The sequence below is a fragment of the Choloepus didactylus genome, chromosome 2 (assembly GCF_015220235.1).
Source record: "Choloepus didactylus isolate mChoDid1 chromosome 2, mChoDid1.pri, whole genome shotgun sequence".
NCBI lineage: Eukaryota > Metazoa > Chordata > Mammalia > Pilosa > Megalonychidae > Choloepus > Choloepus didactylus.
In genome coordinates, this window is record NC_051308.1 from 206519669 (window position 1) to 206543152 (window position 23484).

Sequence of the window (23484 nt, forward strand, 5' to 3'; positions counted from 1 at the left end):
TTCCGTCTTCCTTGGCCATTGGGCGTCCGAGCAGCTGAGCGCGGCCTGGGGCTCGGAGGCGGGGATCCGCTGACGCAAAAGGCTCCGTTTGAGGGGCGAGGTTCAGGCTGGTAGAAAACAAAAAGAGGCGGTGCAAGCCTATTTGGGCATATGCTGCCGGGCCTGGAAGGTGGGGCTTCACTTGAGGGGCGTGGCTTCATCAGGGGCGGGATTCCGGCCTCCGTGGCGGGTGGCTCGCGGTCCCGTTAGGTTGGAGGAGACTATGGCTGCACGCGCGTTGAGGCTGCTGACCACCCTGCTGGCTGCCGCCGCCGCTGCCTCCCAGGCCGAGGTCAACTCCGAGGCGGGATGGGAGATGGCGGGGCCTGACCTGCTCTTCGCCGAGGGGACCGCGGCCTATGCGCGCGGGGACTGGGCCGGCGTGGTACTGAGCATGGAGCGGGCGCTGCGTTCGCGGGCCGCCTTGCGTACCCTCCGGCTGCGCTGCCGCACCCAGTGTGCCGCCGACCTCCCATGGGAGCTGGACCCTGACTCGCCCGCGAGTCCAGGCCAGGCCTCGGGCGCCGCCGCCTTGCAGGACCTGCGCTTCTTCGGGAGCCTGCTGCGCCGCTCCGCCTGTCTGCGCCGCTGCCTCGGGCACCCGTCTGCCCACTCGCTCAGCGAGGAGCTGGAGTTCGAGTTCCACAGGCGGAGCCCCTACAACTACCTGCAGGTCGCCTATTTCAAGGTGCAGACCTGCCCTGGTGGCCTGGGTCCTTCTGGGGAGAGCCGGGAAAAACTTGGGGGCCCAGGGAAGTCTCTGCGGAGAGGGTAGGTGGCCTCTTGGCCAGGGAGCATCCTCTGGCTTCTCCCCAGTCCCAGAGAGAGAAGGGACCTTGTCGGGAGACCTTCTTCCCCCGGTTCGCATAGGCAAGGGCTAAGTCCAGCCTGGAGTCAAGGCATGAACCGAGCAAAACGGACTTTTGTTCTCCAGGAGGCCTCCTAGAGGGAATTAAAGTGCAGTTTGGGTCGTTCATCTTTATTTCATTGTGAAGTGTCGGAGTGAAAAGCTAGGACCTTTTTACAATATCTTCCTTCCCGTTCACTTTTCTACTAGTCTTTTCCTGCTGCCCGAGCCCAGCAGCTTTCATTTCATGACTTGAGATTGCCACGTAGCCAGCAGGGGCTGCCTGGCCCCTCCCTGTGGGGGACCCTCTGGCTTGTCAGTCTTCCAAAGAAAATGGGAATTTTTAGGAATGCCAAAGTCCAAGTGTGCATAGGGGTTTGGCGCTCTTGCTTAAGTAATGAAAGCCAACAGTACTGAGGCTGTTTCTACGTTCTAGGCACTGTTTTTAAGCACTTTATGTTTATAACTCATTTGCGCTGATCCTGTGAGGTAGATGCTTTTATTAACCCCGTTTTACTGATGAAGAAACACACACCCAGAAAGGTTAAGTTTTCCCAGATCACACACTTGTAAATGATGGATTCTGATGCAGAATTCAGATGATAGCTTCCTGTAGGGAGGGAGGTGGGGAGGGGCTGGCTAGAATTTTAAACATGAAAGAAGGAGCCATGCTGCACATTTATTATAACCATATTTTAACAGACCTGCAGTTCCATCTAAAAAGAGACTTGGAGAATCTTGGAAACCTCAGATTTCCATCTCTCCACAGCGTACTGCTTACACAATTCCTCTCCATTTCTCCTAGTTAACTAGGAGGGGAACTGGACCTGGAACCAAAATAACTGGGCTATGCCTTTGGTCATGTCAGTGAACAGTGCTCTCTAACATTCTTCCACAAACATTTCTGGAGTACCTACCACAGTCCAGTTCTTATACAAGTTAATTAAAATGCTTGCCTTTGTATTTCTCGTTTTGTTTTGCTTTGCTCTTAAGAATCGCTAACATAAGGGCTACTAAAAGGTTATGTACATAGAGCTGTGGGAGCACAAAGGAAGTAGACTAACTTTTTCTCAAATGATAAAATCTTGAAAGAAGAGGTAACATTTGAAGCTGGCCCTAAATATTGCCAAGGAGAGAAGAAGGGTGGTCATTCCAGACAGAAGAAAAAGTAGAATCAAAGCTTGGTAAATTCAGGAAATAAGGCACTTGTAACTGGACTGTTGGTATGTGTGCGGAGCAGCAGGAGGGACCTCTAGAAAGATAAGTGAGGCCAGATTGGGAAGAGAATTCTGCAGGCTTCTGCGAGACATCATCAGAATTTTGTTTAAGAATGCTAATTCTGTGGGAAAAACCTTGGAGGAAGGATAAAGTAGTGGCAGAGCAAGTGATTAGGAGATGATTGCAGTTGTCCAGATGAGAGAAGTTAGGTGCCTCAGTGCTCAGAGAGTTAGGAAGGGCTGGGGGTGGGGGGTGGGGATGGGGAAATGGGGTAGTAAGAGCAATGCTGCTGAGAGATATAGGAAAGAGAATACATCCATAAAAGGGACAGACTTGAGAGAGTTTCTAATTTTACAGTTAAAGGAACTGGGGTATAGAAATGGGGAGTTCTTTACCTTAGGGTACACTGTTTGAGTGGATGGATGGTGGAACTGTGGTGCTCAGAAAGGCTCAGGAAGGCTGGAATTTCCTGTTTACTGTGGTCTGCTGCACCTTTGGACACCGTTACTACGTCTTCTGTTTGGCTGAGTCCTCAACAAACCTTCAGTTTGGAAGTGAGAATTACATTCTTGTGTTTCATCCCTAGATAAACAAGTTGGAGAAAGCTGTAGCAGCAGCACACACCTTCTTTGTGGGCAATCCTGAGCACATGGAAATGCGTCAGAACCTAGACTATTACCAAACTATGTCTGGAGTGAAGGAGGCAGACTTCAAGGATCTTGAAGCCAAACTACATATGGTGAAAAAACTTTATCCCCTCCTCTTGCCTTCTTTTTTTAAGTGACATTTATTGGGATTGTTTTCTGATTATGAAAGTAATAAATGTTCATTATATAACATTAGAAAAATGCACAGATAAGTATGACACAGAAAGTGATCATTTGTAATACTGGCACTTTAAGAAAACTGCCAGTTGATATTTGGGTCTATGTTTTTTTAAGTCTTCCATATCTTGTTTTTTTTAACCTAATTTGGTGTCATAATGTCTATATATTTTTCATCATCCTTTTTGACTTAACGTATCATGACCCTTTTCTCATATTCAAATTTTCTTGGTAAACATGATTTTTAATGGCTGTTTGATACTCCGTCTTATTATATATGCCATATTAATTTAACTGTTTGCTTTTTTTTGTCGGGTATGTTTTCACTTTTTCACTGCCATAGGTGGTGCAGCATTCCTCAGTGTTCTTATTCTGCTTGTTTAGCCAGAAGAGTATATGTTCCAGAAGAGACGTTGTTTGACATGATACAGCATTTTTATAGAGCAGATGTCCTTTTAAATTTTAATAGGTTAGAAATAGTGATATTAGAAACAATATCAGAATGACTTTTAAAAGTAGATTGTAACCCACAACTTCTCTAATAAAAAAAAATGAGATTGTGTAAGCCTAGTACATTACACAACTGTCTCTTGTATTTTTTTTAGTGACAAATGTGACCAAGAAAATGGTTATTGTCCATGAAAGTGGGACCTACGTCCCACAGATAGCAAAACTGAGGTCTGTAATTCTGCAGGAGCCCACATCACCCCCTTATTACCAGAGAGATTGTTAACATTGCCACAGACCAAATTCTAACATTGAAGAGCTCAATCTTTTATTAAACTTTTATTTGGAAATATTTAGCCCTGCAGAAAAGTGTAAGAAAATGGCAGTGAACTCCGATACATCTTTCCATCTAGGTTACCAGTTAACTGTTGTTAAATTGCTATTATGTAGCAGCTATCCAGCTCACCCCTTTCCATCTATAACCTGATGAGCAGGGAGGTGGACAAGGCAGGGAGAGGGGTCCCTCGGGGCCTGTGTTTGACTTCTCCTTCCTGCCAGTAGCACGAGTTTCGCCTGGGAGTGCGACTCTACTCAGAGGACCAGCCGCAGGAGGCTGTGCCCCACCTGGAGGCAGCTTTGAAAGAGTACTTCCTGGCCGAGGAGGAGTGCCGCACCCTCTGCGAAGGGCCTTATGACTACGATGGCTACAACTACCTCGAGTACAATGCTGACCTCCTCCAGGCCATCACAGGTGTGCAGGAGCCCCTGGGCCCTGATACTACAGGCTCAGCAGCTTCAGCCTCATTCCTCAATTTCTGAGATCTGGGAATCTGACCGAGAATTGCTTCCCCTTGAATTTGTTCCTCTTAACTAGTATTTGAAAACTGAAGATTGATCTGATGATTTTTCCCCCTCCGATTCCTTTCAGATCATTACATCCAGGTCCTCGGCTGTAAGCAGAACTGCGTCACCGAGCTTGCTTCCCATCCCAGTCGAGAGAAGCCTTTTGAAGACTTCCTCCCATCACATTACAATTACCTGCAGTTTGCCTACTATAACAGTAAGGTCTACCTTCCTTTCTCGCCCTCCTTTAACTAAGAAGGTAAAAGCAGGGTAGGCAGGGGTGGTGGCTTCCTTCTGTGGCTCTGGGAGGCACCAAGCCAGATGGTCCCCGGATACTTTGTTACAAGCTACTGGCCTAGGAAGCTGGAACCAGCAGCTTGGAAGCTGGGGGAGGGAGATTCTAGGACCTCTCTCTCTCTCTCTCTCTTTCTCTTTCTCTTGCCCCTCCCATAGCAATTCCATTTGCAGCTGAATTAAAAGTAATAGCAAAGGTAAGTGTATACTACCATTTAAACCAGCTCACAGAATGGTTCCAAGCTCTTCTCCCTAGTGTAGCACTGATGCTTTCAGGTGTGCCTATCAATGGCCAGAAAAGCATCAAGTCAGCAGGTGGTTACTAAATTTCTACTGTATGCTAAACGTTACAGCATATTCAAAAGTGTAACATGATTATAGTCGAGCCAAGGAAACTTAACACATATAAACAAGATCTAGCCTTCCAGAAAGGCAATCTGCTATTGTGATCTCCTTCTCTCCTGAAAATCTACAGGGAAAAGAAGGTAGGGAGACAGGGTTATATTCCTGAAATTGGTCCAGTGATTGGCAATATTGAGGCCAGGATGTTGAGAGATGTTTGCATTATTTGTGAATTTTTGAAGATGTGGGCACACAGAGGATTCAAATTCCTTTTTGTTTCAATATCAGGTAACCCTGATGTCATCGAGCAGCTTAAAATTAATGATACGTTCTCTATATGCTAAAACTTCTCCCACTAAAATTAAGTGTGGTGTTTTATAATAGGTGCCACCTTGTCACATCATCACTGCTTTCAAACTTTGCAGTGACTGAACACTAAGTGGTTTCTGGTACCCAAGGATTAAACACTTTCTTCTCAGCCTTTTTCTTTCTCTTTGCAGTTGGGAATTATACACAGGCTATTGAATGTGCCAAGACCTATCTCCTCTTCTTCCCCGACGATGAGGTGATGAACCAGAATCTGGCCTACTATACAGCCATGCTCGGAGAAGAACAAGCCAGATCCATTGGTCCCCGTGAGGTGAGACACTTGTTAGTTAGGGCAGTTGCCAGTTGAGCTCAGATGGGGATGGGATGGAGGCAGTAGAGTGGGGTAAAAGAGGTGGAGTCAGTGCCCTTTGGGCAGGGTGTCTGGGCTGGGTGTGGGCAGTGTAGGGGCTGGGTGTGAGGGCACTGATAGGGCCTCACCTGGAGAATAAGGATGCGCAGGAAGTGTGAGGAAGGCATAGGAGCCTTGATTAGAATTATCTGGGCCCAGAAGTCTGTTCTCTGAGTTGGCACAGTGAGGCAGAACAGCAGAGCTGATATGTGCTTTCCCCTCTTTGGCACCCTTCCTCCCCACTTTGGCAGTTGATACCATTTGGCCAAGAGCTGTCATTTTTTACTTCATGCTGGTTTTTTTTTCTCACTCACCTGCTTTCTCCCTCCTTTTCCTCCTCATCCCCTCTTCTTTCTGCCATTGACTGTTCTGTCCCTTCTTTCAGCATTTCTCCTATCTTACCCTGAAGCAAGGAGGAAAATCTATATCATACAGACTAGAATGAAATGCACTGAAATGCTACCAGTGGTTATTTTTGGGTAGTGGAATTATGGGTGATTGTTGTATTTTGCCCCTATTTTCTAGATTTCCTAAAGCAAATGGATATTATTTTTGTAACTAAAAGCTTGGAAAGTTCTTTGTTTTAATACAATGACGTTTGATACTGTGAACCTTCATATATGTATATGTGCTTTGCACAGACCCTAGACCCTCTGCTTCCTGAGACCAGAACAATGAGCTGGATTTGAAGTGATTAGGTTGGGCTGTGCCTGGCTCCTCCACTTACTAGAGATGTGATCTTCAGCACGTTGTGTGTTATTAGGCAGGCTGTATCTCCTCTCTGAGTCTTGGTTTCCCCTTCTATAAAATGGGATAATGCTTCTTGCTCTGTCTTCAACACAGAACTGGTGCGAGGGTCAAATGGGAGAATGATTGTGAATACACTCTGTAAACCGACAGGTGCTGTGCAAGTGTAGAAAATGTAGGGGTAGATGCATAATATCACAGGGGTCTTGCTGATGGTACACAGGTATGAATGGCGAGTTTCCTCACCTCTGACCTCCTGAAATAGGGGGTGGCTGATGGCTGTGGGTCTTGCTCACGGTGTCCTGCTGCCCTCTCCCATATAAACATTGCTGTAATTTTGGAATAGTTTTTCATTTTGCCAGAGAGAAAATGGTAAACAGCTACAATTATTCTAGAGGTCTCATTCATTTGTTTACTTAATAAATGCGTTATACAAAGGTCAGGGGTAGGAAAACAGGCACATTCATGTACTGGGACTGTAAATTGGACCATTTGTTTAACCCAGGAGTTCTATTGCCAGAGATTCATCCCACAGCCATTCTTGTTCAAGTACGCAAAGGTAAATGTACAAGGATGTTCATTGGAACATTGTTTTGAAAAGTGAAAATACTGGAAACAAGCTAAATGCCATCAACTTGGGGTCTGGTTAAATAAATTATGATACATTCATTCCATGACATACCTGGCAGCTGTTATATTGCATGAGATATGTTACTATGCACCAATATGAAAAAGTCTCCATGATATAATTTTAAGTAAAGGAAAACAAAATATGTTAAGATACAGAGCTGTAATTATGTCATATCCTATTTATATTTTCTTAAAATACACATATATGTTAAGATTTTCTGGACAGATTCGTAAGAAACTGTTCATGGGGATACCCCTGAGGACTTCTGGTCCAGGGTGGGGAGGGAGACTTCAACTGTCTATATATGTTTGTCTATACCTTGTAGATTTAGGCATATATATGTGTTACTTTTATGTCTTTCTGAATGCCATTTAACACAGACTTTAGGGCACTGGTGATATAGACAAGAGGGGTATGGAAAAGAAAGTCATATAAGCCAAAATTCTAGTATATTGCTGTGACTATAATGGAAGAGGCAGGTGCAGACTATAATGGAAGAGGCAGGTGCAGGCTATAGTGGAAGCATGGAGAAGTAATCAACTGACTGGCGAGTGAGGGAAGGCTTCGCAAGGAATGTTTAGGTATGGTGTTTAAGTTTGGTTTTTAGAGCCTTCTGTAGATGAGTGAGGTGAGGAAGGGTTTTGCAGAGAGAACAGCCTGTGCAAATGACCCTGGACTGTTGTCTCCTCTGGATGGAATATGATACTGGGGAGTGACAGCAGATGAGGCCTCGGGGCCAGATGTAAAGGGTCTTGAATGTGAAGCCAGGGGGCTTGGACTCTCTTCCGTAGGGTAGACAGTGGGGGGCCTTCAGAGGATTTTAAGCAGTGGCACGACAAGATATGATGGTGGGTGGCTCAGGACAGGAAGGCGCTGGAGGCCAGAGACCAGTCAGAGGCCACCGCAGTGGTGCGGAGGAGAGCGGCCGAGGACTGCAAGGCAGCGGCAGTGGCAGCGAAGTTGGGCACTGATTAGGTAGAGGTTGGAGTAGAACTGGCGGGATGTGGAGGAGTTTCACTCTTCCCCCCCTCTTTGTATCCAATTGGGCACTAAGTCCCAACTTAGGAGACGGCATGGGTGGCACTGTCCACCTCGCTCAGGAACACAGGTAAGGCAGGACGGCCTCTGCTCTACCTGTGCTCCAGCCCACAGTGGTTAACTTCCTCTGTTCCCTGGGAGAAACAGGTAGTTGTGGCAGTAACAGACTTCACATTCTTGTTGTCGGGGAGCTTACTAAGTTGTTAGAAACAACACTCTTCATTTCATTTGCTTCTCATAACAACCTGTTCAGGGAGGGTCACCACCTTGCTCTGAAGACAAAGAACCTTCCTTCCTAGCTCTGAAAATCTGAGCCTCTCTAATGGAAATAATCAGGGATCGCTCCTTCTCCTGCCGTCCCCGCCCATGTAGTTTTCATCTTTGGCCACTAGATGGTGACCGCCTGGATTTAAGACGCGGCTTCTCCCCGTCTCTTTGTCTTAGTTGGTTAATGTGTTTTTTCCCCTCTATGGTCACATTAGGGAGTCTAGGGGAAAGAGTATTCGAATATAAGCCCATGTGGTCAGTCTACCATTTTTCGCCACAACTCCCCTTCTGGAGAGAAGGTAACTCACATTTGTTTTGTACCTGTTCCAGGCCAGGCACTGTGCTGGGTGTTTTCTATCCCATCATCTCCTTTATTCATCACACTGCCTTGTGAGGTGGCATCATTCTCCCCATTTTAGAGATGACAGTCTCAGAGAGATAAAGGAACGTTCCCAATGGCTATGGTTGGTCAGTGGCAACCAGACTCTCTTTGTTTCTCTGCTTTGTCCCTGGCACAATCCCTGACATAGTTGATATTCAAATACTTGTTGAATGAATAAACGATAGAAGTGAAATTTGCTTCCTAGCAACTTCATAGAGTTGTTGAGAGGGTTAAATGAGATAACATACCTAGCTTGGTGTCTAGCACTTAGCAAAGGAAGTCAGTAACTTAAATTACTTAGGAGAAAATTGTCATCTTCCTTTGGGGTAAATATAGTAGATGGCAAAGGACTTATTGGCCCCTTTGACCTTTTCCTCCTTGAACTGCCCTCATCTTTTATTTCAACTGACTATGTCTTCTTTTCTCTTCCTTCCATCTTCTGCTGCTTGGAGACTAGCAGGGTTCATTGTGAAAGCCCCTGATGGGCATGGCACCTAGGGAAACGTGTGACCCTGAAGCTTCTCAGTTTCCCTGCCCTGGGTAAGCCCTACTGGCAGGCACACATGGGAGGGGCCAGAGTGCCAGACCCAGCTGCCCTTTCTGCACCTGCCTGCTCCATGGAGGACATGGTGCTGTCCGAGTCTGAAGGGAGGCAGGAGGCCAAGTAGAAAGCACATGGGCTTTAGAATTGGAAAGACCTGGTGCGGTCGCGGTTACTGCTTCTGGGGGGAGTGGCGGCCGGTAGCGGAGCCCTCAGCTCTCGGGGCTGCTTAAAGGGTACCGGCGGCGGGGGCTCTTTCCCGGAGGCGAGGGCGAGGCAGAGGACTTGGCCAGGTCCTCGGCGGGAGGCGTGCAAGGTGTGGAGGGCGGCGACAAGGACAAGACACTCTTCATCCAGTAGGAGTATGCGCCAAAGAGAGACAGAGAGTTTATTCAGGGGTGATCACAGGTTATATAGGCTGGTAAGAAGGGCAGGGCTGGAAAGGAGGTGAAGTAGCCTTAAATGGCAATACTGAAGGGAGAGGGGCTAGGATTGGTTCTGAGAGGACGCAGGAGCCGTTGCAGCGGGCGGGAGTTGTTCTGGCCACGGTGCATGCGCGCTGGCGGTGGCAGGAGTGGCCTTGGCACAAGGGAGTGTGTGGGTAAGATAAGGAAGTGGGGAAAGGGCAGTTGGGAGAAAGGCGGTTTCCTCTGGCAAGCCTCCCCTGCCCGTGACATTTTGGGTGAGGAAAAGGGAGCTGCCTTGACCTCGCTCCCCAGGCTCGGGGGGGCTGCAGAGGGCACTAACGCCCGTACCTACTACCCTCCCCAGGGGGTGATCAGGTCCCCTGGCCCAGGCCTGGCAAGCCGAGGTGCAAGCTCAGTCACCCGCAACCTGGGTTCGAATGTAGGTCCCTGCGCTACCATTTCCTATGGTGTCGCCTGAAGCAGGTTGCATTTCCCCTCGGCACCTCATTTTTTCATCTCTAAAATGAGGATAATAGTATCAACTGCAAAAGGTGGTTGTAAAGATTGAGTGGATAGCTCCAGGAATTGCCTGGCACCCAGGTCCCTCCTTCCTGAGCGTTGGACTCCTGCAGAAGTCAGGAAGGAATTCTCCTCTTTGAAGTGTATTTCCACATCTCCTGAGAATCATCAGATTATCTGTTCCGGAGATTAACTGGGGTGGGGATGGGGGGCTTTTTCCCTTCAAGGGAAGCCCCAAAGTCCTGCTTGTGCTGGTGAGAGCTAGAGGAACCCTTGAGCATAAAAACTGAAACTTTTGTCTCAAACAGGGAAGCAGGCAGAATAGTGATGATGGGAGGAGAAAGCTCAGGTCACACGGGCAGCAACTGCCTGCAGGGCTGGGGAAGGGCACCCCGAGGGTTGAAGGATGAGGCTGAGTTCAAGAGGCCCCTCCACTGTGTTTCCCCAGAGTGCCCAGGACTACCGACAGCGAAGCCTGCTGGAGAAAGAACTGCTCTTCTTTGCTTATGATGTTTTTGGAATTCCTTTTGTTGATCCGGTGAGCCAGATCAAGGAGCTAGGGGGAGAGGGAGGGGCAAGGGATGGGGGTGAGTGGCACTCTGTATGACTCTGGGGATAAAACTATTAGGGGTTTGAGATAAACATGGGATCTGTGAAACCCCATGGTTGAGAGACAGAGAGAAAGATAAAAGGGGAATTCTGGGCAGCCAGAAGCAAGTTAGATTCAGAGAGCTTCCACTTTGTCTCCCGAAAGGAGGCAGAATAAGGGTAGGTTTCTCCTGTAGGCCCCATTTTGTGCATCGAGACCTGCAAGATTAAGTAGGTCACCTTACATTGTTAATTTTTTCCCAACCTACTTTTAGGATTCATGGACTCCAGAGGCGGTGATTCCCAAGAGATTGCAAGAGAAACAGAAGTGAGGGCCTTGAAGAAACTGCATGATTGGATCGGTCTGATGAAGCACTTGAGGGTTTCCTGAGCCCAGGCAGATGTGAACTCCTGGCAAGGGGTGGGCAGGTCCAGTCTGGGATGTTAGGGAGAGAGCCCAGGGCTGGCTCTAGAATACAGTCCTCAGGGTAGCTGTGCTCACAGGTCAGAACGGGAAACAGCTGTGCGCATCTCCCAGGAGATTGGGAACCTGATGAAGGAAATTGAGACGCTTGTGGAAGAGAAGACCAAGGAGTCAGTGGACGTGAACCTGCTGGTTCGGGAAGGTGAGAGGACTGGGCACTCAGGGTGTGGCTGTCTCAGAGGAAACCAGGCAGATCTTACTCACATTAGCCAGACAGTGTCCCCAGCAATGAAGGGCTCAGCACAGGCCAGCCTCGGGGTATGAGCCTACGTCAGTAAGGTCTAAAACTCGCCTCTGTGTCCTTCCTAACTTACCGACAGGACTTTCACCTGGAAAGAGCATTGAAAATTGACCTTTGGTTGAGAAATAAGACTTCTGTGATGTAAAACACTAATTTAGTTCACGTCACTAAGTGTTTATAGGACATGTTCAAAACTTACCCAGTTTCCCACTCCCAAACTGTTTTCTCCCAGCTTCCATCATTTGTCCTGTTACCAAGTCTCAAAACCCTCAGGTCTTCTTTAGCTCCTCTTCCCTCCTTGTCTCCCTCTCCTGTCCATTGGGAAGGCCTCCCACGTATGTCTCTCTTCCCGACTCTTCCTTTTCCATCGCCCCAGGTCTGCTTCAGGCCCCCATTGCCTCCTGTCTTTGTCCAGTCTGTCTTTGCCCCTTCCCACATGTGGTTGCTAGGCCCTTCCAAAAAACAGGGACTCTGACCCCTTCCTCGTTGCCTGCCCCTTGAACCACATGTTCTTCTCTTCCCCTCTTCACACTTGCTCTTTACCAAACTGGACTGCCTCTTGTTCCTTGAGCCTGCTTTTTGCCCACAACTCATTTATTCATGCTTGTCTTTCCTTGTTATTCTCTTCTGTCATCTCTGCCCATGAGTGCATCTCAGATAAGTCCCACAAAGCCTTTCTTAACCTCCCAGCTAATTGGGCTTTCTTGTGAACTTCTAAGGCACTTTGTACTTTCTTGGGGCTTTCGTGGTCTGCCTTGTGCTGGTTATTTAGGTAACTGTTGGAGAACCAGTACTGTGTTTGAGTCATAATCCCTTGCATTGTCCAGCACAGTGCCTTAGACTTACTAAGGCCCCAGTAAATATGTGGAGTTGAGTCTCCGGTATGTCCTCGGCACAGAGAGACACCATGGAAAACATAAGGGAGAAATGTGGGTCCGGCCCTACGGTTGTTTAAATTAACAGTGGTTAATTTAACAAGATTAGCATGTGAAAAGAATTTTCACAGCATTCCTTTTTTACAGAGCACTTTCATGCTATTATTTCTCTTCATTCTCGTAACTGCCTGGGAGGTAGGTTGGGCAGAGAATATGGTCCTCATTTTAAATAAATGCTGCTGCTGCTGCCATGATTGTATCTACATTTTTTGGAGCATTTGCTGTGTGCCAGATATTACTGTGCTAAGCTTGTAAAGCGGCTTTTTTTTTTTTTTTTTTTTTTTAAATAGCATATACATTTTTAAATTGTAGAGCATGTATAACATAAAATTTGACATTTAGGGGTACCATTCACTAGCATTAATTACATTTAGAATGTTGTCCTATCATCAGGCCATCCATTACCAAAACTGTTTAATCACTCAAAACAGAATTCTTTACCCATTAAGCAAAACTTCCCATCTCCCCTCCCCCAGCCCCTGTAAATCTAATCCTCTAATCTACTGTCTTCCACCCTCTCCCCCCCTTTTTAAGAGTTGTCAAATTACAGAAAGATGATGCACAAAATTCAGAGTTCCCACATATCCACCCCCTTTTTTAACATTTTGCATTAGTGTCGTACCTTTGCTACAACTGATGGAAGAATAATATTATTATAATGTACTATTAGCTGTTGTTCAGGTTTGCTAATGCTGCCAAAATGCAAAACACCAGAAATGGATTGACTTTTATAAAAGGGGGTTTATTGGTTACACAGTTACAGTCTTAAGTCCATTAAGTGTCCAAGGTAATGCATCGACAATCAGGTACCTTCACTGGAGGATGGCCAATGGCGTCCGGAAAACCTCTGTTAGCTGGGAAGGCATGTGGCTGGCATCTGCTTGCTCCCAGGTTGCGTTTCAAAATGATGTTCTCCAAAATGTCTGCATCAGCTTCCTACGGCCATCTTCAAAATGCCTATCTCAGCTACTGCAGTGAGCTCCTTCTGTCTGAGCTTATATAAGGCTCTAGTAAACTAATCAAAGCCCACGCTGAATGGGCGTGGCCACACCTCCATGGAAATACTGAACCAATAGATTTCCAACCTAATCCACACTAATACATCTGCCCCCACAAGATTGCATCAAAGAATATGGCTTTTTCTGGGGGACATAATATATACAAACCAGTACAGCTATAGTCCATAGTTTACCTAAGGGCTTACTGTTTGAGTTGTACAGTCCTATGGTTTTTTTTTGTTTGTTTGTTTTTTTATTTTGTTCTAGCAACATATATACCACCTAAAATTTCCCCTTTTAACCACATGCAGGAGTCAAACCCAGTTCTTTCTGATTCTTGAGCTCATGTTTTTAGGAATGTGTGTGAAGGCCCAAGGGTCAGCAGCTAGTTGGCCGTGGAGCTCAGAGGAGGACTTGAATCTCCTGTCTTTCAGCTCCAAGTGCTTTTCTTTGGACCCCTTTACCTCTGGGAATGACTGAGCAGGTGATTTCTCTGGTGGACAGGAAACAGCTGGAATTTCTGTTCCTTACACGGAGAACCTCTGGCCAGTGCTGCTGCTGGACTTAGCCTGAGTCTTGTCATTGCTCTGCAGGTGGCCCCCTGCTCTATGAAGGAATCAGTCTCACCATGAACTCCAAACTCCTGAATGGCTCCCAGCGGGTGCTGCTGGATGGTGTCATCTCCAAGGACGAGTGTCAAGAGCTGCAGCGACTGACCAATGTAAGGGAAACCCAGCGGCTGCACCTCCTCCCCACTCAGTGCCTCTTGAGTATTGAGCATTTGCCTGTCCCCTGTTGTCAGCACGTGTCCACCTCTTACCAGGCTCTCAGCTGCCCTCGCTAACTTTGCCTTGTTTTGAGGGGGTCTTGTAGGCAGCAGCGACTGCAGGGGATGGCTACCGGGGTCAAACTTCCCCCCATACGCCCAATGAAAAGTTCCATGGTATCACTGTCTTCAAAGCCCTCAAGGTAGGATCAACACTCAGCATCCTAGAATGTGGATATGGGGGAAATCTGCCTCCCCCCAGGGTGGGGGGTGGGCTGGGGAACAAAGCTCAGGCAGTGGGGAGGAGTTGGATGGTGGCAGAAAAGGTAAAAGGTGTCTGCCTGTCGACGTTCCAGTGCCATGGAAAGTGGACAAATTATCCTGAGTGAGTTTAACTTTTGAATCTTGGCTATTAGGCCAAGTGTAATAGAAAGAGTCCAAGCAAGACAAGATTGATATCCAAAGTTATGAAAGTGATTTCTGGAGAATGGGCTGATTCCAGAGGGTCATAATTTTGAGCAGGATACACAAATTATTCATGAAAAAAATTAAGAAGGAAGGGGAAAGAGTGACATGGTAGGGGTGTTGTTGTGGGAAGCAGAGAGAGCAAGGGTCTCTGCTGATCAGTGGTCTCCTTGGCAGCTGGGACAGGAAGGGAAAGTTCCTCTGCAGAGTGCCCACCTGTACTACAACGTGACTGAGAAGGTGCGGCGCGTCATGGAGTCCTACTTCCGCCTGGACACACCCCTCTACTTCTCCTACTCCCACCTGGTGTGCCGCACTGCGATCGAAGGTGGGCCTCTTGCAGCCCTGCAGCCTCCCCCGAGCACATGCCATGCACTGTGCCCTGTGCCAGGTGCTGCAGATGTGGACAAGACTGGATACCATCGCTCTCATCCTAGTTAGGGATGAGAACGTAAACAAAAAACAACTGGCAACCCAGTGTAAGAGCATCAGTAGCACAGAGGAAGTTATGATCAGTCTACCTGGGGAATCAGGAAGGCTTCCAAGAGGAGGTGATGGCAGTTTGGCAGGATGAATAGGAGTTTGAGGACAGTGTGTGCCAAGGAATGGAGGCCTTGAACCACGTGGTGGTTAGGGGAACTTTAAGAAAGCTGCCATTTCTTGAGAGTAAGGTTAAAGGGGGAGCAATGGAAGATAAGACAGGCGAGGTCCTCAGAAGCCAGATTTTAGAGACCTACATTCAAGAGTTTAATCCTTTTTCCTGTAGGCCAGAGGTTCTCAATGATGGTATTGGGCACACCGGTGTCTCTGTGTTACTCATGAGCTGTGTTGCATGTTCGCTTCTACAAATTGCTAAATACCACAATTTGTGAGATCTACTTATTTTACAAGTTAGGGCAGATTTGAGGTGATTTCCCTCTGGCCTTCCCTCTCTCCCATGCCCTTTTGCTTCCCTGGGGAGAGGGGTGAGGTGGGACCCCTGCTCTTGGAGTCCCATGTGGTCTGCAGTCCTGAGGGCCCCTGGCACCAACGTGCCGGTGACAGACAGCAGAGGTGAGAGGTCTTTGCTCTCCCAAATTGATTTTGATTTTTCTATCAAAATCAGGGCACACCCTAGGGCTGTGCCGGGTATGTGGCTGCCACCTGCTGTGGGTGATGGCGGAGGCCTGGCATAGGCAAAGGGAAGCCAGGGAGAGTTGTCAGGAAGCGGAAGGTTCGTGGAGGCCTTGGTTTCTGAAAGAGTACTTTCATGCTGTAGAGAGCAGAAGGAGCCAGTTAACTGTGTCCTCGGTGGAAGAGGACAAGGCAGTGGGAGGAGAAGGGAGGGCAGGTGGGAGAGACAGATATAGGGAGTGGAGTGGGTAGGACTTAACGACTGGCTGGACAAACAGGGATGGATAAGGAGGTATCCGCCAGGGCTTGAGGGACGGGAGGACGATGGTGCCACCAGCCAGTGGAGGGAATGCAGAGGCTTGCACAGGGAAAAGGAGCATTCGATGTCGTGAGTGTGGTCTGCTTGGCATTTCTAGTACTTCTTGTCTGTTCTCATTCGTGATCTCCCTGCATGGCTCCTCTACCCACACCCACCCAAAGCCCGCCTGCCAAGCAGACCCTTACTGAAGTTAGCTCCTTACCTCTGCTCCCCAGCAGTTCTCTAGTCCCTCCATACCATCCTCACCTTGCCTCCATCTGGTGGATTGACACTCCATTCTGCCCCCCTCCCTCCTTATTTTTACTTCCTGGGGCCTTCCTGTTTTGTAAATTCCACCAAGAAAACTAGGACTGTGCCATTCAGCCTAGGATCTGCCCTTGGTTAGAGCCTCCCAGTACTGCTGGCTGCACCTTGCTCGCCCCTGCTCAGAACCAGCCTTGTCCCGGGCTTTAGGTTTATGGCTTAGCCAGAGAGCCACCCCCACTGGTTCACTGGACATTTCCTTGGACCCAGGCACATTTTGGGGAGCACCCCCCTCCATGCCAACAGGAGAGCTGTGAGTTTTCCTGAAGTGCCCCAGCGCTGACAGGTGGTTTCTTGGCCTCAGAGGCACAGGCGGAAAGGAAGGACAGTAGCCATCCAGTCCATGTGGACAACTGCATCCTGAATGCCGAGGCCCTCATGTGCGTCAAGGAGCCCCCCGCCTACACCTTCCGGGACTACAGGTGCCAGCTCTGCCCCTGGGCCCTACCCTGGCCAGAACGACAGACAAGGGAATCAGTGTCATATACAGCAATAAGTACAGCAGTAAAATTGTGGCCTTGGTACAGAAATACCCAGAGAAGGGCACAGCAGGTTCTCTGGCACAAGGATGGGGGTGGGAGGAAGTTGTGTTTGTGCCACTTCAAAGAAAATTCTTGAAAGCGTTCTCCCTACAAAAGGCCACCCTGTTGAGAGCATTGGAGATGAAAGCACTGAGCTGTGGGTTGTCTGGGGAGAGGAGGGAAGACAGGCCCATGCTGAAAAACGCTCTCTACCTTTCCCAGTGCCATTCTTTACCTAAATGGGGACTTTGATGGAGGAAACTTTTATTTCACTGAACTAGATGCCAAGACCATGACGGTGAGTACTCCCTTGTCCTAATCCCTGGAGACAGCAGCCTGTTTTCTGGAGTTGATGTCCCCAAAATGCAGTGGGTAGAATGGCCAACTGGGCTTCCTGGTGGCCAGCCATCCCTGCTCCCCAACCAGGGGGGCCTTGAGGGTGTCCGTCACTCCTCTGACCAGTCACCCCTGCTCTTTGGCTCTGGTCTCTGGGAAGCCAAGCTGAAGAGCCTCCGTCAATCCTGAGCCCTGATGATCTCTGACCTCTCCTGAAGGTGCATTTCAGTCATGTCCCATTGCGCTCCCTCCTTTTTGCCCCTTTAGGCAGAGGTGCAGCCCCAATGCGGAAGGGCGGTGGGATTCTCTTCAGGCACTGAAAACCCACACGGAGTGAAGGCCGTCACCAGGGGCCAGCGCTGTGCCATCGCCCTGTGGTTCACCCTGGACCCACGACACAGCGAGCGGGTGAGAGCAGTTGGTGCTGCTCTGCTCTGGTTCCCTCCTTCCCCAAATGCTGTTGCCAATGGCTTCAGCATGAAAGGCACGGTGGCCGTGTGGGAGCCAGGGGACTCCTTGCTCCAGCATGTCACCTTGGGCACACTGCCCCTTCCTGCTGACCTGCAGACGGGGCTCCAGGTGGGGTCAGGGCGGGGAGGCGAGGAGGTGTGACTCTGGGTTCTTGGTTCCTTCCTGGGGCTGCCGTTGCTCAGAGGGTAGGGCCTGCTCTGGGAGGGGGATGAGCTCTGCGGCCATGAAAGAGAGCCTTTTCTGTTCTCTGGGAAGCAGCCCCCGAAAGACCGAGTATGCCTTGCCTAGAGGCCTCTTTTAATTGGCCGGGTTTGTCCTTGCAGGACAGGGTGCAGGCAGATGACTTGGTGAAGATGCTCTTTAGCCCAGAAGAGATGGACCTTCCCCAGGAGCAGCCCCTGGAAGCCCAGCAGGCCCCCCCAAAACCTGGAGAAAAACCTCTCTCAGGCAGCGAGTTGAGGCACAAGGATGAGCTATGATGGTGCCCAGGCCACACGTGGATGGTTTATGGGACTCACAGTGAGGTACTCCGTCCTCTACCCTGGAGAATGCCAGCCCTTTGGGAACAGGGAGCAATGGGTGACTTATGTCTGTGGCCTGGCTGAGAGGACCCTGCTGACAGCCGGCCGTCTGCATGGTGCTGCTGCTCTTGGAGTGGACATGGCAGGACGGTCTGCTCCTCTGCAGGCCTGGCTAGGGCTCAGGACACAGGCCCAAGCTGTCCTGGGCGGCCTGCACAGCAGTACAGTACTTAAATGTCCTGTGTAGACAACCAAAGAATAAATGGTTTGTTGTCGTTGTTTCTTAACTTGGTAGTTTGTTCAGAGGGTGGAACTGTGCCCATTCTGTATCTCGCTTGATACAAATTACCCGAGGCAGGATGGAGTGGCAGGGCTGGTACAGAAGGCCTGGCTCGGGGCCGGCTCTACCAGCTTCAGGCCAGATGCTTAACCTTGGGACCTCAGGGTTGTCTGTATCATGGGGATCATCATCCTTGTAGGTGAATGACCCAGGTGCAATATCAGATGTGACAGCACGTTGTAAACTGCAAAGCTCTGGATAAATGGTGTGATTGTGATGACTCCTTTTCTGGCAGGGGCCAGCGGGTCAGCAGTGGTTCTAGCACTGTGCCCCCATGTCAGCCACATGCTGCCTGTTCTGCCATCTGGCCTCAGAGTCTCCATCCCTCAGGGCCTCTATGTCCAGGAAGACACACCCCTCTAGGAGGCACAGAAAGAGCAGAACTGGGGACCCGACTCCTCTCACAAGCCCCTAGTGCTAAGCCATCTCCTCTGCTGGGCTTGAGACACTACGGGGTAGAGAGTTCAGGAACCTGCATGCTGGGTATTCATTTATTCAATCAACCAATATTTACTGAGCACCAGCTTAGTGTCAGGGGGCTGGGAATAGGGTAGTGAACAAAACAAGGCGCTGCCCTCACTGAGCTTATATTTTTGTAGGGAAGACAGATAAGCAGCCGGTGTGTGTGTGTGTGTCATAGAGTGAAAAGTGCCATTAACAAAAAGTACAGGATGAGTGAATTTGGAAATGCCATGAAGGGTTGCTTTTCCATATGTGGTAAGGCCTCTAATAAGACAACTTTAGGGCAAAGACCTGGAGAAAGTGAGGGAGCAAGGCTGCGGGTGCAGAAAGAAGCAGGGTAAGGCCCCGAGGTGGAGGACCAGCAGGAGGCCACCGTGGTGGCGCAGAGTGGGCCAGGAGAGCTGTCGACGGGGCCAGACATCTTGCGGGCCTCATCGGCCATTGCGAGGACTTGGGCTTTTATTCTGAGTGAGATGGTGCCCTTGGAGGGTTCTGTGCAGAGGCACCATGGCATCCAACTTAAGTTCTGAAAGCCTCCCTGAACAGTTTATGCAGAGAACAGACAATGGGGGGGTAAGAAGAGAGACAAGGAGACAAGCAAAGTGGCTACTGCAGTGACGCAGGGGAGAGGAAGATGGTCTGGATTGGGGACAGGCAGTTATGGTAGAGAAAAAGGTCAGATTCTGCATCTGCTTTTTTTTTTAAATTCAGTTTTTTTAAGATATATGCACATACCATACATTCATTCACGGTGTACAATCATCTGTTCACAGTACCATCATATAGTTGTGCATTCATCACCCCAATCTGTTTTTGAACATTTTCCTTACTCCAAAAAGAATAAAAATAAAAGTAAAAAAGAAACCCAAAGCATTCCATCCCCGCATCCCACCCTATTTTTCATTTAGTTTTTGTCCCCATCTTTCTACTCATCTGTCCATACCCTGGATAAAGGGAGTGTTAGCCACAAGGTTTTCACAATCTCACCATCACACCATATGTGATAGTTAGGTTCATGTGTCACCTTGGCCAGGTGATGGTACCCAGCTGTCTGGTCAAGCAAGCACTGGCCTAACTGTTGCTGCAAGAATGTTTGTGGCTGGTTAATAAACCAACAGGCTGGTTTATTAAATCATCTGTCAATTGGCTGCAGCTGTGACTGATAACGTCAATGAAGGGAGTGTCTTCCACACTGAGAGAATGCAGTCAGCTGGATTTAATCCAATCAGTTGAAGATTTTTAAGCGAGACAGATAGAGGACCTTCACTTCTTCGGCTGACCAGCAAAGTGTTTCCTGAGGAGTTCATCAAAAATGCTCGTCAAAATTGCCAGTTTGTTTCCTGAGGAGTTCATCAAACATCTTTGGACTTGCAGTTTGCTGCCTGCCCTACGGAATTTGGACTCTTGCATACCCACAGTTGCATGAGACACTTTTATAAATCTTAAATTTATAGATATCTCTCATTGATTCTGTTTCCCTAGGGAACCCTAACTAATACACTGTATAAGCTACATAGCTATACAATCGTCTTCAAGAATCAAGGATACTGGGTTGCAGTTCAACCATTTCAAGTATTTCCTTCTAGCTGTTCCAATACACTAAAAGCTAAAAAGGGATATCTATATAGGGCATAAGAATGCCCTCCAGAGTGACGTCTCAACCCCATTTGAAATCTCTCAGTCACTGAAACTTTATTTTGTTTCATTTCACTTTCACGTTTTGGTCAAGAAGATTTTCTCAACCCCACAATGCCAGGTCCAGGCTCATCCCCAGGAGTCCATTGCCAGGGAGATTTACACCCCTGGGAGTCATGCCCCACATAGGGGGGAAGGCAGTGAGTTCATCTGCCTAGTGGGCTTAGAGAGAGGCCACATCTGAGCAACAAAAGAGGTTCTCTGGGGGACACTCTTAGGCACAATTACAAGTAGGCTTAGCCTCTCCTTTGCAAGCTTCATAAGGGCAAGCCCCAAGATCAAGGACTTGTCCTATAAATTGTTAGTCCTCAGTGTTTGTGAGAATAGTAGTATAACCCAGATGGGGAAGTCCAACATTTCTGCCTTTTTCCCCAGTTCCTCAGGGAGGACCCTGCAAATATATTTTTATTCTCTGCCCAAATTACTTTGGGGTGTATCGGGATTTCACACTAACCTGTACAAACCTACCAGATCTCACTTCCTATTCAAAGTTCCATGTAATTATGGTGTTTGAATAAACTTTCCATACAAGTTAAATTATTTAGTGTGCTGCAGAAAATATAGATCCTGTATCAGGTAAGCATCTTTTCTTTTGGTCTCACACAGAAGTTAAAGTAATAAAACAGTCAATATCGTCCTTTACCCTTTGGCCTGATTTGCCTTAGTCCTAAGCAGATCCACTTCATTCGTATCTCTAATTGAAGACTGAACTCTTTTTCAGCTTTTTAACAGTTGTTGTATGAGGTATGTATTAGTCAGGGTTCTCTAGGGAAACAGAATCAATGAGAGATATCTATAAGTATAGGATTTATAAAAGTGACTGTGCCAGTTTGAATGTATTATGTCTCCCAAAATGCTATTATCTTTTATGTAATCTTGTGTGAGCAGAAGTATCAGTGTTGATTAGATTGTAATTCTTTGAGTGTTTCTGTGGAGATGCACTGCACCCAACTGTGGGTGATGACTCTGATTGGATAATTTCCATGGAGGTGTTGACCCGCCCATTCAGGGTGGATCTAAATTAAATCACTGGAGCCGTATAAATGAGCTGACAAACAGAAGGAACTCAGTGCAGCTGCGAGTGACATTTTAAAGAGGAGCTACAGCCAAGAGGGACACTTTGAGGAATGCACTGGAACTGAGAGAGGAGCTTCAGCTTGCAGAGACATTTTGGAGAAGGCCTTTGAAAGCAGATTTTTGCTATGGAGAAGCTAGGAGAGGACAAACACCCCAAGAGCAACTGAGAGTGATGTTTTTGAGGAGCTGAGGCCTAGAGAGGAACCTCCTGGGAGAAAGCCATTTTGAGACCAGAACTTGGAGCAGATACCGGCCACATGCCTTCCCAGCTGACGAGGATTTTCCTGGACACCATCGGCCATCCTCCAGTGAAGGTGCCCGATTGTTGATGCGTTACCTTGGACACTCTGTGGCCTTGAGACTGTAACTGTGTAACCCAATAGACCCCCTTTTATAAAAGCCAATCCATTTCTGGTGTTTTGCATTCTAGCAGCATTAGCAAGCCAGAACAGTGACTCACACAACTGTGGGTATGCACGAGTCCAAATTCTGTAGGGCAGACAGCAAACTGGCAACTTCAATGAAGATGTTCGATGAACTCCTCAGGAAACGAACTGGCAACTTCGATGAACTCCTCAGAAAATGAACTGGGATCTTCGACTAACGTGTTCGACGAACTCCTCAGGAAACAAACTGGCAACTTCAACAAACTCCTCAGGAAATGTTTGACTGGGCAGCTGAAGAAGTGAAGGTCCTCTATCTGTCTCGCTTAAAAGTCTTCAACTGATTAATTGGATTAAATCCAGCCAACTGCATTCTCTCATTGTGGAAGACACGCCCTTTGTTGACATTATCAATCACAGCTGCAGCCAATTGACTGATGATTTAATAAACCAGCCTGTTGGTTTATTAACCAGCCACAAACATCCTCGCAGCAATGGCTAGGCTGGTGCTTGCTTGACCAGACAGCTGGGTACCATCACCTGGCCAGGCTGACACATGAACCCAACCATCACAAAGTAATATTGACATTCATAGCTGCCGAGCTCTGGCCCTGGTTTTCAGGTGTCACACAGATACCCATAGTTCTAGAAACTGGCCAGGTTATACACAAAGAGCTCAGCATCTCAGAATTTGGAGATAACCATTACAACTCAGGAATAGATGTGACTGCAATAAGAGTTTACAATCTAGGGACCATTACAATAAGCATTCCCCTGATAAGCTGTGCTCTAAGATTCAAATCTCAGAGTTTACATGTTATAGTTAGTCCATATTAGTGAGGCATTATGTTTGTCTTTTTGTTTCTGGCCTACTTCATTCAAAATGCTGTCCTCAAGATGCATTCACCTAGTTGCTTGTCTCACAGATTTATTCCTTCTTGCAGCTGCTCAATATTCATATGCATATACCACAAGTCACCATTCTGTTCCTCAGTCGATGTGCCCTTAGGCCACCTCCATCCATTGCAAATCTTGAATGCTGTTGCTATAAACACTAGTGTGCAAATGTCCCTTTGTGTCCCTGCTGTCAGATCTTCCAAGCATATACCCCATAATGAGGTTGCAGAACCTCATGGCATCCATATACTTCTTGTGGGAACCACCACACTGTCCTTCAGATAGGCTACACCATTCTACTTCCCCACCAACAGTAAATAGGTACATCTCTTTCTCCAGCACTTGTATCCCTCTGTTTATATTTTTCCCTGCAATTTTATACAGATATATTCATATGCCATACAATCATCCACAGGGTACAATCACTTGTTCACAGTATCATCAAATAGTTGTGCATTCATCTCC

The 23484-nt window shown here is 47.9% G+C and overlaps 1 protein-coding gene across 2 annotated transcripts; it reads left to right on the plus strand.

Annotated features, from left to right (window-relative positions):
* The first annotated feature begins 82 nt into the window (after nucleotides 1-82).
* P3H1 (prolyl 3-hydroxylase 1) lies at nucleotides 83-18452 on the plus strand. 2 transcript variants are annotated; one of them, XM_037827508.1, is made up of 16 exons: nucleotides 83-727; nucleotides 2691-2843; nucleotides 3937-4126; nucleotides 4304-4435; nucleotides 5355-5494; nucleotides 10553-10642; nucleotides 10968-11020; nucleotides 11197-11318; nucleotides 13944-14071; nucleotides 14224-14319; nucleotides 14759-14909; nucleotides 16621-16738; nucleotides 17060-17135; nucleotides 17441-17581; nucleotides 17968-18080; nucleotides 18271-18452. In XM_037827508.1, the coding sequence occupies exons 1-16, from the start codon at nucleotides 263-265 to the stop codon at nucleotides 18410-18412; spliced, it is 2310 nt and encodes a 769-aa protein (XP_037683436.1). In that variant the 5' UTR covers nucleotides 83-262; the 3' UTR covers nucleotides 18413-18452. The 2 variants fall into 2 exon arrangements, with proteins under 2 accessions (XP_037683436.1, XP_037683435.1); XM_037827507.1 differs by having other exon boundaries at nucleotides 107-727; nucleotides 17968-18452.
* Nucleotides 18453-23484: the final 5032 nt, after the last annotated feature.